The sequence below is a fragment of the Falco rusticolus genome, chromosome 14 (genome assembly GCF_015220075.1).
Source record: "Falco rusticolus isolate bFalRus1 chromosome 14, bFalRus1.pri, whole genome shotgun sequence".
Lineage (NCBI taxonomy): Eukaryota > Metazoa > Chordata > Aves > Falconiformes > Falconidae > Falco > Falco rusticolus.
Window position 1 is genome coordinate 6,561,145 of NC_051200.1, and position 12,958 is coordinate 6,574,102.

At 42.9% G+C, this 12,958-nt stretch overlaps 1 protein-coding gene across 2 annotated transcripts in view; it reads left to right on the top strand.

Moving 5' to 3' along the window:
- Nucleotides 1-12,958, top strand: part of TENM1 (teneurin transmembrane protein 1) — a 344,632-nt gene that overhangs the window by 302,869 nt on the left and 28,805 nt on the right. For both annotated transcript variants that reach the window (XM_037408500.1, XM_037408501.1), the window contains one exon: nucleotides 11,422-11,788. In XM_037408500.1, the coding sequence (XP_037264397.1) occupies nucleotides 11,422-11,788 (367 nt within the window). The remainder of the gene's footprint in view (nucleotides 1-11,421; nucleotides 11,789-12,958) is intronic.

Consider the following 12,958-nt stretch of genomic DNA (forward strand, 5'->3'; position numbering starts at 1 on the left):
TTCTCTAACTTTTTCTACATAGAGCTGGATTTAGGTTTTTTGTTAATCATTTGTTTCTAATGAGAAGTTGCAAGAAGGAAGATTCGGATGGCTGGCAAGAAGGTAGCAGCTCAGCTCGGGTGCACCTTCCCAACTAACAGAAACCTCCGTGCTCACCAAAGGCTGCCTGGTTTTTGTCCCGTATGGGGACAAAGCCCCCATACGTATCCACTCAGCAATTTTAACTCATCCAAGCTGCCTTGTCACCCCCAGGCTTTCCTCCAGCTCGCCCACCATCCTTGCATGGCTGAGGTCCTAGCACACTGCCCAGCTCCTCAAACACCTGATCCTCTTCTAGCTCACAGGGAGGGGATTCCCAGCTGAGAAGCCTGGCCCATTTTGATGCTCTCCTGTCAGTCTTTCCCAAACAACAACTTATCTGGTTGCTTCACATTTTATTCCTTTTGCACAAGTAGCCTTTGATTATCTCTCTCATTTGGATGTGGTTTCAGTATGATGGTGTCTAGTTGATGAGTTATTTGTGGCAGAGGCCTTTTATCTGCTGTGCTGAGCTATGCTGCTGAAAATTTTTCGCACAGCTTTCCCAGACTGGTGGGAGTCTGCAGTGGGTTCAGATACATTGGTTACTACATCTGAATTTGTTTCATCTGTTGAGGAGACATAGTGGACAAGCTGTATACATAAAGAATGTACATACATATAATACATACCTATATATGCATATATAACTATGTCCGTATACATATATGTATATATGTGTTTTCTATGTATACTGCAGAGCTACCATAAGTGGTTGGATAGTGAAAGCAGGTGGTTGACATCCTGGAGTCCAAGCTCCAGGAAGGTCTGCTGCAAAGGACATGTAGATGTTGATGGGAACGTGCAAGAGGCAGGCAGAGCAGACAGTGCCCCTCCTTTTCTTTTAATTCAGTTGTTCATCCACATCCACTAATAACAGGACCTGCCTGTGACTTAAGAAATGTCTACTTTGATGGAGGCAACTCCTACATTAGCCGTTTCTTTTTAAGGTTGTCAGGGCTGCTGATATGTGTATGTTGCTCTCCCCCCTCAACAGCCAACCCTTCACGCATCTTTGGGGTAAAGGACCTTCCACAGATGTAGCAGGTTTTGTGTGTTATAAAAGTGAATAACAATAGCAATTGAGCTTTACGTGGAGTTGTCTTTACTGCCTTTATTCCAAGCCTTTCAGATTACCCAACGTATTCTGGTTTGGGCATTTAGAAATGTTGCACAGCATTAGGAGGAAGAAGACCAAACAGGCTGGCACAAGTCTGGAGTTTGAGTACAAGGCAAGTTTGAGACCAACAGTCACCAGGGCTGGTGGTGTCCATCCTACAGAGATGTTGCACACTGCTGGGATAGAAATTATTGCATTGACTAGGTCAGAGGAAGATTGTCCTACATCTTAAAGGAGTGAGGACTGGTCTTTGGTCTCCTGGTCTGTCTTCACGGCAGCACAAATTGGGAGAAAGCTTACAGAAATAAAGGCATAAACTCACTGTAAGTGAAAAAAGTGATACAGGCATTTAATTCTATCATCAGGTCACTGAAAATTTACATAGCTGCATTTGAAAGCTGCAAAAGAAAGTGTGGATACGGTTGCATGACAGAAAGCATTGCACTGCAAGAACCAGCAGGAGGGTCAAAAAAGCCAGCACAGTGATACTTCTGGCCTGCAAATTGCTCCAGGTGCTAAGGGGAACCCAAAAGACTGCAGATCCTGTCAAAACAACAGTGTAATAATAACAGCTTACAAAGGGCAGGACTTTGAAACATGTCAGTGCAAAGGAACTCTAGAAGGTGGTGTCTGGGTACTTCTCAGGTCTCAAAGCTGGGTGTAAACAAAGACTGAAAAGTACCAAGTACTTTAGCACCAAGAAGTGGAGGCATTAGTGATATCTCCAGGTTTATTATTAAGATTAGGTTTGCCCTGAGTTATGCTTACAAGCTGCTAAAGTCAAACACAAGTAAGCTGTGACAACCACAGAAAGTAACATAGCAGGAGCTGCAGCCTGGGCAATGACAGCTAAGAAAGCCTGATTTCTCCTCTTCATGATACCGTGTTTGTTTCAGTATCTTTTCTACCCTTGTTTGTGCCAAGGAAAAGAAAAATTAAAAGACACCGTGTCGGTGAAGAGGGAAAAAAAATGCAAATGTCAAGACAGGAATTGGTTGTATCCATCTGTAGCGTGCCATACAGAGGTTACGTTTATAGCTCTGCATGATGAAGTTTAGGCCACAGAGAGATGCAAACAGAATGATAGAGAGCACCATTTTATGTGGTATGTTACTCTGACAATAACACTCACATTTACAAACAAATTAGCTAACAATGTCTGAAGGACATTCAGCTTTTACAAACTGGGCCTCATCTCCTGCTGATAGGTTCCTTTGGGATGGGTATGGCATGCAAAATGATACACTGCCTTGGAGAATAAATTTACGAAGTTTAGCAATGTAGGTCACATTGCAGAAAAATCATAGATGTCTGAACATCACTCAATAGCCATTCAATCAACTGCTCAAAGCAAAATAGGAAACTGAACAGCATGTAGCTGTCTCTGGTGAGAACTGGGGAAAGTCATGATATGATGTAAAACCCTTTAGGTCCTCCATCCATATGTATTTCTTTTTTCTTCTATTTTTCTTGCCAGTTCAGAGTTATATTTCTGTGTCCATAGCAATAGTGACAAAAAAAAAGCAGCATGTTTTTTGCTATTGCTACCATGAACTGTAATAAGTGTATTGGGTGGCTTACAAAAAGGTATGCCAAAAACGTGGGGAATCAGGACAGGTTAAATGGTTGAAACTCAGTATAAGTAGCCTGGTTGTAAGGAAATAATTTAATTGCGAAATTATTTCCGTATGCTGCCATCGAGCCAGAAGGATTTATAACTTATGCTATTTGCTTCAGTCTTTTTGGCTTTGGTTTGAAATAATGAAGAAAAGACATTTTAAAAGGATGTTTCTAGAACTAGCACTGTCTAGAGATTCCTGTTGCTTTCTAGATCTAGAAATTGCTAATAGCCTGAGCTCCACAGGTGTATAACTTTTCTAGAGATGTTGAGAGCCTTTCTGAAGACATCTAGCACCTTTGTAGAAATGGGGCCTTTCTAGCTCTAGAGCTTTTTGGAGCAGGGGTGGGGGGAGTAGATCGATAGCTTCTGGAGCATTCCTAGAGACTCGCTAGATCTTTTTCCTCGGGTGGTTTGGAACCCTTTTAGAGCTTTTGCTCAGAGCCTATCTAGCACTTCTCTGGAGCCCTTCTGCACCCCTTCCTAGCTTGGCAGGCTTTTCTAGATCCAGCACCCTTATGGGCCCTTTTCTGAATAAATAACTTTCCAGGGACCCCTTCTAGGGTGAAAAAATATGCATAAGTTATAGATAAACTTTTCTATAGCTGTTTAGCTTTAACTGGCTGCTACAGTATAGTAAAGAATCGGTTCACTCTTACAATGGATTAAGAAAAGCTATTACTGTTGAGTTGTGTATCACTGTAGGAATTTGCTATAGGAGATGTCCTCTATAAATATGAACTTCAGCATATCTGTTTTTCCCAGTCTTCTTTCTTTCACTTGCAGAATTGTGTTTGTGAGTTTTATGTCGTAATTCTTAAGGGAAAGCTTAAACCACATAAGTGAATTTGCATTTTCTTTTGAAAGCTGTGGAGTTAGCATTTGTTTTGATCCTTGTAGGAATGTGTTTTCCAGCTCTGATCCAGCTGAGGGAAAAATTGTGGCTCCCACATGCCTTACTGGAAACCTCCTGGCAGGAGCTCCTCCTCCTTTGCTTCCCCCAGTCTCACTTTCTTCCCAGCCCTGTGGCCAAAGGAGCACTGCCCTGGGCAGCAGTGCTATTGTCAGGGGTCCTGATTCTGGAGAGACAGGCGGTTTCCTGGGTACGAATCTGTAGGAAGTTTTAATTTCAATAGCTTAATTTTAATTTTGAGTTTGATTCAGGGCAAAATCAGAGTATTTGGGTGATATATTCACAGCGGCTGGTGTTGCTCAAAGGCAGGGCTTTTGCTTTCCTCACTTTTTTGAGTTTTGGAAATTTAATTTCTCTGTATCATCTCTTCCTCTCAGAGGCCAGATGCTTTTATGAACCTCAGTAGATATTGGAAACAAAAGACACCGTAACGTACTAGCTCCAGCCTCTCACTGTTCTCAAATAGCTTTTAATTACTATCTCAATTAAAGCTTTTCAAGATCTTCCTCCCACCTTTTCGGTCTTGGCAGCACACTGGCTTTCTGTATCCAGAACTTCTGAGCCCAAAATGGAAAGATGAGGCTAAAACTAGTGAGAGATTTATTAAGATTTATGCAACCTTACTTTTGTGCTGTCTCATCTAACAAGTGCCGGGACCTGGAAATGCAAGTTAAAAAGTGAGGCAAAATGGAACCAGTCGTGTTGTTAGCTAGATTTCCACCAGGTCCCACTCCCTCCTTTTGGCCATGCAAATTAACTGCAACTGTATGTTTGGAGGACATCTATTCCCACTCCAGCACTGGAAACACGTTTGGGTTAGATTCAAATTCATGGTCTATTTTGAGATATTTTAATTGAAGGGTCTAAGATTCCTCCTCTCAGAGGTACCAGTCTGCTCAAAATACTTTGTCAATTCCTTCTGGGCATTTAACAAAGTGTTTCTTTCATAGCCTGTATAAACCATGGGTACCATGTTTAAACAGACTTAAAGGGCTTAGGAATCTAAGTCCCATTGATTTTCATAGTCAAAGTGCTTATGCAATTCTGGATAATATTCCCTCTGTTGTTAAATAAAGATGGTGTGAAACCTGTCCCCTATCGATTTAGTAGACCCAGGATGTGGTCTTCGAAGTTGTGAAGCAGAAAAAAATCATAAAAACGAAATTATGAAACAAAAAGAGAGCTGGAAGGTGAGGGCACAGTGAATCAGGTGGCAAGTGAAGCGAAGAAGAGCAGTGAAAACTTGGAAGTGGTGCCTTGCCTTTGTGCTCCTGCGCTGGGTCCCTCATCTGCTGGAAATAATAGATGGCAAAGGAAGGTTGGCTGGGAGACTACCTGAGCCATGATCCTGGAGAACTGGTGGCCTCACACCTCCGAGCTGCATCTGTAAATGTGCCACAGCTGCTTTCCCAGCCCAGGGTGGAAACCAGCAGTTGTTAGCCTGCAAAATTCATTTATTTGGGTTTTTCACTGAGGAACAACAAACGCAAAGAGAGCAACGTGTGTGAAGTTCAGAGCAGGGACTGCTACAACTGAACTGTATAATTCTGAATTTTATAATATGCAGCATCAGGAGCATGAGAAACAAAGTCTCCTCCAGCATGGGAGGAGGCAATAATCCCATTGTGGGGAAGGGTTCCCTGGTGTCAGACTGCAGGAGCTGAATCGTGTCTCTGTGTGCCATTAAGAAGGAAGCTAAGCTGCTGAGAGGAGCTGACAGTGTCAGTGTCAACAAAAGAAAGAGCTCAGAAGTGAGAGCAAACTGACAGAAAATGATGAAAAACTATCTGTGGTTGTCAGCTGTGAGAAAATAGAAATATATGTCGTGAGACATCCTGTAAAAAGTTCGGAGAAGCAGAAACAGTCTCTTCAGCCTTGTAAACTACATGCTGTGTTCTGATGGACCGCTTGTGTGAGTCCTTCCTCAGAGCCCTCTCTCTCCTAGAAGGAAGGAGAAAGAAGGGTTCCAGCAGGAAGAGAGAAAAGTGCTACTTCTAAGGATGTTGTGGTGAGTAAAAGCATTTGGCCTGGCGACAACAGCTGCAGTAAGTATAAACAAGAGGAGATGAAAAAAGGAAGTTAGCAGCAAAAGTCAGTTATGGAAGAGGCTATGATCAAGTCTGCAAATGCAAATGGTAGAGCGGGGTAAAGGCAAAGGTACCTTAAACAGAAGTGCTTGAAGCTGAACAGTACAGATAGGAAGTAATCCATCAGTCAGGACTATTGGAAAAATTTTGGCATGAATTTCATGCTACTACATGAAATTGAATCAAAATATACAAGCAATGCATGGCAAGGAATCAAAGCAATAGTGAAGCCTTTTTAGGGATTTATGCAGCTTCTTTTAATCCATGATAAATGAAACTTATCCCAGTGAAATTTACCCCCACAACCAAACAGTTAAGCTCTTGAAACCGCTATCTGCAGACAAGGATAAATTTTTCCCTCTTTACTTTTCTTATTTTGATATGAACAGTAGAATTTGTTTGATCTGATTTTTTTAAAATAGCACCAAAAATGCCACAGCCATAAAATGTCATGCAAAATGTGCAGAAGGTTTTAGCCATATGGTCAAAACCAAAAGTGAAACAGTATTCTTCACAAACTAACACCTAAATGTGTGTACATGTGCAGGCGGGTGTGTTTAAGAAGTATATGAGTGCAGGCTTTCCCATCAGTGCTCCTTTGCAAAAATATCGCATCATTTATTTAGTTATAAAGCTTTGCTGTGGAAAAACTTATTGTGTTTGCATGGCAAGCTTTTAGTAGCAGGGAGCTACAGGGGTGGCTTCTGGGGTAAGAAGGTGCCAGAAGCTTCTCCCATATTGGACAGAGCCAGTGCTAGCCTGCTCTGAGATGGACCCGCCGCTGGGCAAGGCCGAGCCCAGTGGTGACAGTGGTAGCACCTCTGGGATAATGTGTTTAAGAAGGAGAAAAAAACACCTCCACAGCTGCAGCTGGAGCAAGGAGTGCGATTATGTGAGAGCAACAGCTCTGCAGACACTGGGGTCAGTGCAGGAGGCAGGAGGTGCTGGGGCACAGGAGCAGAGATACCCCGGCGGGGCAGGCTGTGCCCCCAGCCCATGGAGGTCCATGGAGCAGACCCTCCCGGGGCAGGGGGTGCCCACAGGAGCTGTGACCCGTGGGCAGCGGCGCTGGGGCAGCTCCTGGCAGGGCCTGTGGCCCCGTGGGGAGGGGCCCGGGCTGGGGACCCTGCGGGGACCCCCCTGTAGCCAGCTGGGCCTGAGGGGCTGCACCCTGCAGGAGGACCCACACTGGGGCAGTGTGAGGAGAACCGCAGCCTGTGGGAAGGACTCTTGTTGGAGAAGTTCATGGAGAACTGTCTCCCGTGGGAGGGACCCCATGCTGGAGCAGGGAAGAGTGTGAGGAGCCTCCCCATGAGGAGGACAGAGCCACAGGGACAAAGTGTGATGAACTGACCGCAGCCCCCATCCCCCTGTACTGCTGGGTGGAGGAGGTAGAGAACTCAGGAGTGAAGTTGAGCCTGGGAAGAAGGGGGAGGGGTGAGGGGGAGATTCAGGTTTTATTTCTCATTATCCTACCCTGATTGGATTGGTAATATTAAAGTCATTTTCCCAAGTCAAGCCTGTTTTGCCCACAATGCTAATCGGTGAGTGACCTCTCCCTGTATCTCAAACCTCGAGGCTTTTGTTATATTTTCTCTCCCCTGTCCAGCTGAGGAGGGGGGGGGTGGAGTGGCTTAATGGGCACCTGGCATCCACACCAGATTGATAGGTATATAGGTAGTTATACAAGCACACGTGGATTTTGCAAGAAAGAAACAAACACAGAAAATACCATTTGGGCCTGAGAGCTATTTAATTACCTAAATGTAGATCTCCCAGTGAAAATTCATTTAAACTGAAGCCACCTTAGTGCACTTTGTGTTTTCCAGAACACTTGACATGAAAAAAATCTATTAGAAAGCCAGTCCAGTAGGTGTTAATTTTGCACTTCTCAGACCAGAGTCTGATTATTAGATAGAGCTGGAGCCTTTATGTTGACAGTTAAATGCCGAATTCCCAGAAAAGTTGATATGTTAATACTTATATGCAAAAGGTCTCACTGCTGAAGGTTCACTTGTTTTGGCAGTGATTTCCATTGCATATACTCAGTCTCCCGTGAACAAAACTAGAACTGTCACCTGAAAATTTCAGTCTTTGGAAAGTGTGAGGTACTGACTGATACTGAACAAACCTTGCCTGTTTGTTTATAATGGGATAATCGGCAATGCCATTTCTGTACACTGCTCAAAAAAAGAATCCATTAAGCGTAAGAAAAAACACTTTCAATTGGCCCAGTTTTAAGTTATAAGAAAAATGTACATCTATGGGAGAGGACTTTTTACAGGGGCTTGCAAAGTACTGCTTCAAATTAAAAGGTATATTAACTGATTTAATATTCTAATCGTAACTGAAGTTTTGTCTGGAAAAACTTTTTAATAGGCACAGTCATATCAGATGAGACTTGAAATGCTTCTCGGTAATATGTTTATTGGCTTTGAATGAAGCACAACTGATGGTTTGGTCACAGAAACCTGCCAGAGGGCAACTTGCTTTAAAAGAAAAGAAACAACCAGTGACTTTTCAAGGTCACAGTGAACCTGAGGGTGCAGTTACACTTCAGCTTAAGCTGATTTAGGTGATTAGTTTTTAGCCAGCAAACTGTCCTGAACCTCCTTTCCGTAGGAGCACATAAACACTGGCCTTGCTGCTGGGGGCTGCACTGGGAGAAGGGATGGGGTAGGGTTGCAGCAGCCCTAGTTTGCACTAGAGTAAGATGCCATGAAGCCTTATCCTGACAAAAACAATGCAGATTTTTTCTAAATATGTGGAATTCTTCTTCAAATCAGGAATGCTCAAGGGTTTGTGCTTGTGTGTGTGCTTGATTTTAACTGGTGTATTTTACCTTTTTTTCCCCTTTAATTGCACTAGCATAAGCTGATAGTGAGCAGCAGCTGGGTTTTATGCTGAAATCTCCAGACATGTATATGCTACCTTTAATAATGCATCTGGGATTAAACAATTAATACATCCATGACAACTTTAAACCCAGGAAGGAGAAGCTGTAGCCATATCTTTTGTTAGCTTTACAGAGCAGAAAGGTAGGCAACAGTTCTGGTGTAGTAACCAAAATTGTTTAGTTCCCAACTAAATAAATATAAAATAGTTCCCAACTAAAATTTTATTTATTTTTACCATAATGCAGCTAGATTTACGGATGTGATGGGTATGAAAGCAAATGTACTTGCAGTTGTGTTAAGACTAAGCTTTAGGCGCGATGCTGCAAGTGTAATGGACAGCTGCATAAAAGTTTATTCTATCTCAATAAACCAAATTGGCATCAGATCAAGCAGAGAAAAAGTTGTTTTGGCCCAAACCAGTCCCTGTTTATCTGCAAGACACCAGGCATACTTTCACAATAGGAGAAATTCAAATTATTCACTGAGCAAAGGCAGTGTGGCTGGTCCGCAAAGGAAAACCAGCTATTAAGACATGGCAAGGTGCTATGCAGAGTCATTGTGGCAAAAGTAGATAGTTTCAGCCCGAAGTTTGTATCATGAATAATCTAGTTAAGAGTTAACCAAAGATTATTTTTACAGCAGAGCGATCTGTGAAGGAGGCTGTTAAAGTTGAAGGTGTCTGTTTCTCATTAAAAATAATCCATTTACTTTGATAGAGCAATCAAATGTTCTATATTAAGGGTACATGGCAAATATGTGTTTTTCCAAGTTACCTGAAGACAGCCTTGTAGAGAGTCTTATGCTAACTAAAGAGTTTTATTTGGTGTCGCAGTGAACTCTCAGTTGAAGCATGAGCTAACAGCAGTGTGTAAACCAGCCCTAACGCAGCAGGGGGAATCTGGGCAGTCACATGCACAGAAATCGGCACCTTTATGGGAGTAATCTGTTTCCAACTGTTTCACCACATTTATCATCATTTGGAAGGACTCTACCACCTGGTTCAGAAGAGATCTTGAACCCAACAGCATTAGTCTTAATGCCAGTTATTGTGCTGTCTAGTAAAATGGACTGGGCAAAAGGAGGAATTGGATTACTCCGTGAGCCTTCGTAATTGTGTGGTGCACCATGTAACCACGAGGCAAGACACAGTAGCCACAATGCCCTGACTTTATTAAAACATCAATTATCAAACCAGCAATGTACTTCTGGAAATGAGATTATTCAGGAAATACTAACACTTGAGAAAGGGAGACTTGGCCTCCAGCCTGGTTCCTGAGCTGACCCCAGGCGAGCAGGTGGCTTGCGATGGCCACACACTCCACCATATGTTATTCCTCAGTGCTGAGCATTGTATAAGCATCTGCAGTCTCTACATTCATAGATCTTTTAATTAGCACAGTGGAAAAATGAGCAAAACCAGCAACAAAATCAGTAAATGAAACAATAAAAGCTTCTGTGATGCATAAAGCATATAAAACCATTACACTTTAGCCTGGTATTTATTCTCTTCTGATGACTGAAATATTTAGTCTAGAAAAATTCCACTCAGATAAAAGCAACCATCTCTTCACGAGGAATAACAAGCAAAGCATCCCGAGACAGACAAAAATAGTCTGTCTTGCAGCCTTGGTGACTCAGTTGTTCTCTGACATTTCCATAGACGAGCTGCAGTCCAGATCCTCCCCTGGCCATTGGCTGGGGAGAGGGACCAGTCTACTCCGTCAGTGTTTCCAATTCAGCGATCCTGTGCCGCCTGTTGAGCTTTCTCAACATTTGGAGCTTGAAGCTCTGGGCCGGTACATGCCACAGGCAGCAACCTACATACTGGTTGTCTTTCAGGTTGACAGGCGGACCCACCTTTAATTTGGAGCATGTTTAATTACTCCAGATCCTGATGCAACAGGTATCAGATGAGTGAGGTCATTCTTCCAGTATTTCCTCTAGGGTTATTCAGAAATTTTGCTTGGTTGGCACTCTTACCTGCATGGAAAAAGGCAAACAGCATTAATATGAAGAATTTACTTAATCCATGATTGAAATACTAAACTCACAAAGCAAAATCATTATAAATAATTACAGCTTTGCTACTATATCATGTGAAGTGTGATTTATTGGTGTATTATTATGTTCCAAAGAATTAATGAGCTTATATTTCTTGTGGCATATAAGTCTTACTAACATTTCTTGCTTAGTAAATAAATTGTGGAAATGTGTCGTACTCTTCTAGTACGTCGCTTTCCTTTTGTACTAACAGTCAATTAAAGTGTTAGGACATTGACAACCTCTAACTGTTTTCCACTCCGCCAGTGTTGACTTCAACCTTGAAACAATAACATTCAGACCTGGAAGATTTTCTGTCTGATGTTGCATGACATGGAGTTGTGGTTTTATTTGCATGACTGCATACGTATAATGATGTTCCCACCTCAACAGACTTGTGCAGATACCCCTCAGAGGGTGCTAAATTACTTTTCCAATCTAGTTTTGTTCCACTGTGAAGCTGGCCCTCAGAAAAGGGTATGCTTATTGGAACTTCTTCTGCCAAACCCAGTTAAATGTACACACTAGAGAAGCAGTGCTGGGTGAATCCACCAAGCGCCTCGATGACATGGTGATCAGAGATGGTTGAATGAAACTGCCTTCCTGTCTTAACCATTTTTTTTTCTTTTATTTTCCCCTGCCTTCCCCTTATTTATTTTTTTTTCCAGGTGCGGTTAGAGTGGCCAACAGACCTCACAGTGAACCCTATAGACAATTCACTGTATGTCCTGGACAACAACATTGTCCTGCAGATCTCTGAAAACAGGCGTGTACGAATTATTGCAGGGCGCCCCATTCACTGCCAGGTGCCAGGCATCGACCACTTCATCGTCAGCAAGGTGGCCATCCATTCAACCTTGGAGTCAGCCAGGGCGATCGCTGTGTCTCACAGTGGCATACTGTACATTGCAGAGACAGATGAAAGAAAGATCAACCGTATACAACAGGTCACAACCAATGGTGAGATCTCTATAATTGCTGGAGCCCCATCAGATTGTGACTGCAAGATTGATCCTAATTGTGACTGTTTTTCAGGTAAGGAGATGCTAGTTATTTCCTGTCTCTTATCTGTTGAGACCTTCTGGTACAGCTGCCGATTAGTAAAGTGACAAGGGGAAGGAGAGATGGGCAACGTTTCAGTTTCCTTGGAAAGATGAAAACCTTTATCAACAGCTCTTTGTGGATTTAATCGATTGGATTCAAAGCCATGAGTCTTCCATTTGGCACTGGAGGAACTTCAGGGTAGTCTTAGCTTTTCCTCCTTTGATAGAGATTGCACACCATTCAAAATCAGCTCCCAGTCTGCCTTTCTGTGTCAGCTGTTTGCCCATGTTGAAGATGGTACCCAGCCCCAGTGCAGACTGCACATAAATGCTACTGGATCAGGCAGCCCTTCTCACCAAGAGTACCAGGGTGTTTCACATTAAGTGAAAAACACTAGCTTATGCCTTCTCATTGCTTGTGTCACGCTGCATAACCAGCAAAATGATGCAAACATTAACATTCTGAATGTCGTCTTCTTTGTGTGTTTTAAAATGGAACAGCCAGTGCCAGGCCTATGCCACACTGCTGGACGTTCTCAGTAACACAGCCTCTCTCCCCTGCATGCACCGCAACAAATTGTGGAGATTTTTTCCATAAAAACATATTTCATAATCGGATAAAGGACAGCATTCCCATGTACAGAGGTGTGCAATTTGTTGTCGCCTTGTCATCTCTAAGAACCACTGTGTTCAGCTCCATAATGTCATCATAATTCTTAAGCCCCTCATTTCAAGTAAAAGGTTAATTACTGACAAGAAAACATTAAGTATGTCAAGAATGGAGATGGAAAAAATGTAGATGGTCTTCCAGAGAAGGTGCGTTGCTGACCCACTGATAATCAGAGCCTCGTGCAATGCCAAGCGCTGCCAGCTTCAGTTATGGCTAAGGTAGACCAGTGCTGAGAAGAATCCTGTTGTGGGTTCCTGCTGAGGGAAACTACCCTCAGTGCTAAAAAATGAAAAACTGTGGCAAATCTAATGATTCTGCCAGGGTTGGGTTGGTGAAAGGCAGGGTCAGTGTGGCAGAAAGATCAGCTAATTGGTCCATCTCCCAGGAAGCACAAGGCATGCTCAAACTCTCCAGCAAATTTCCTTTCTCAGTCAGAAGGGGAGCAATACAGAAGTAATGTGTTTTTCTCTAAGAATGAGGTTTAATATGTTT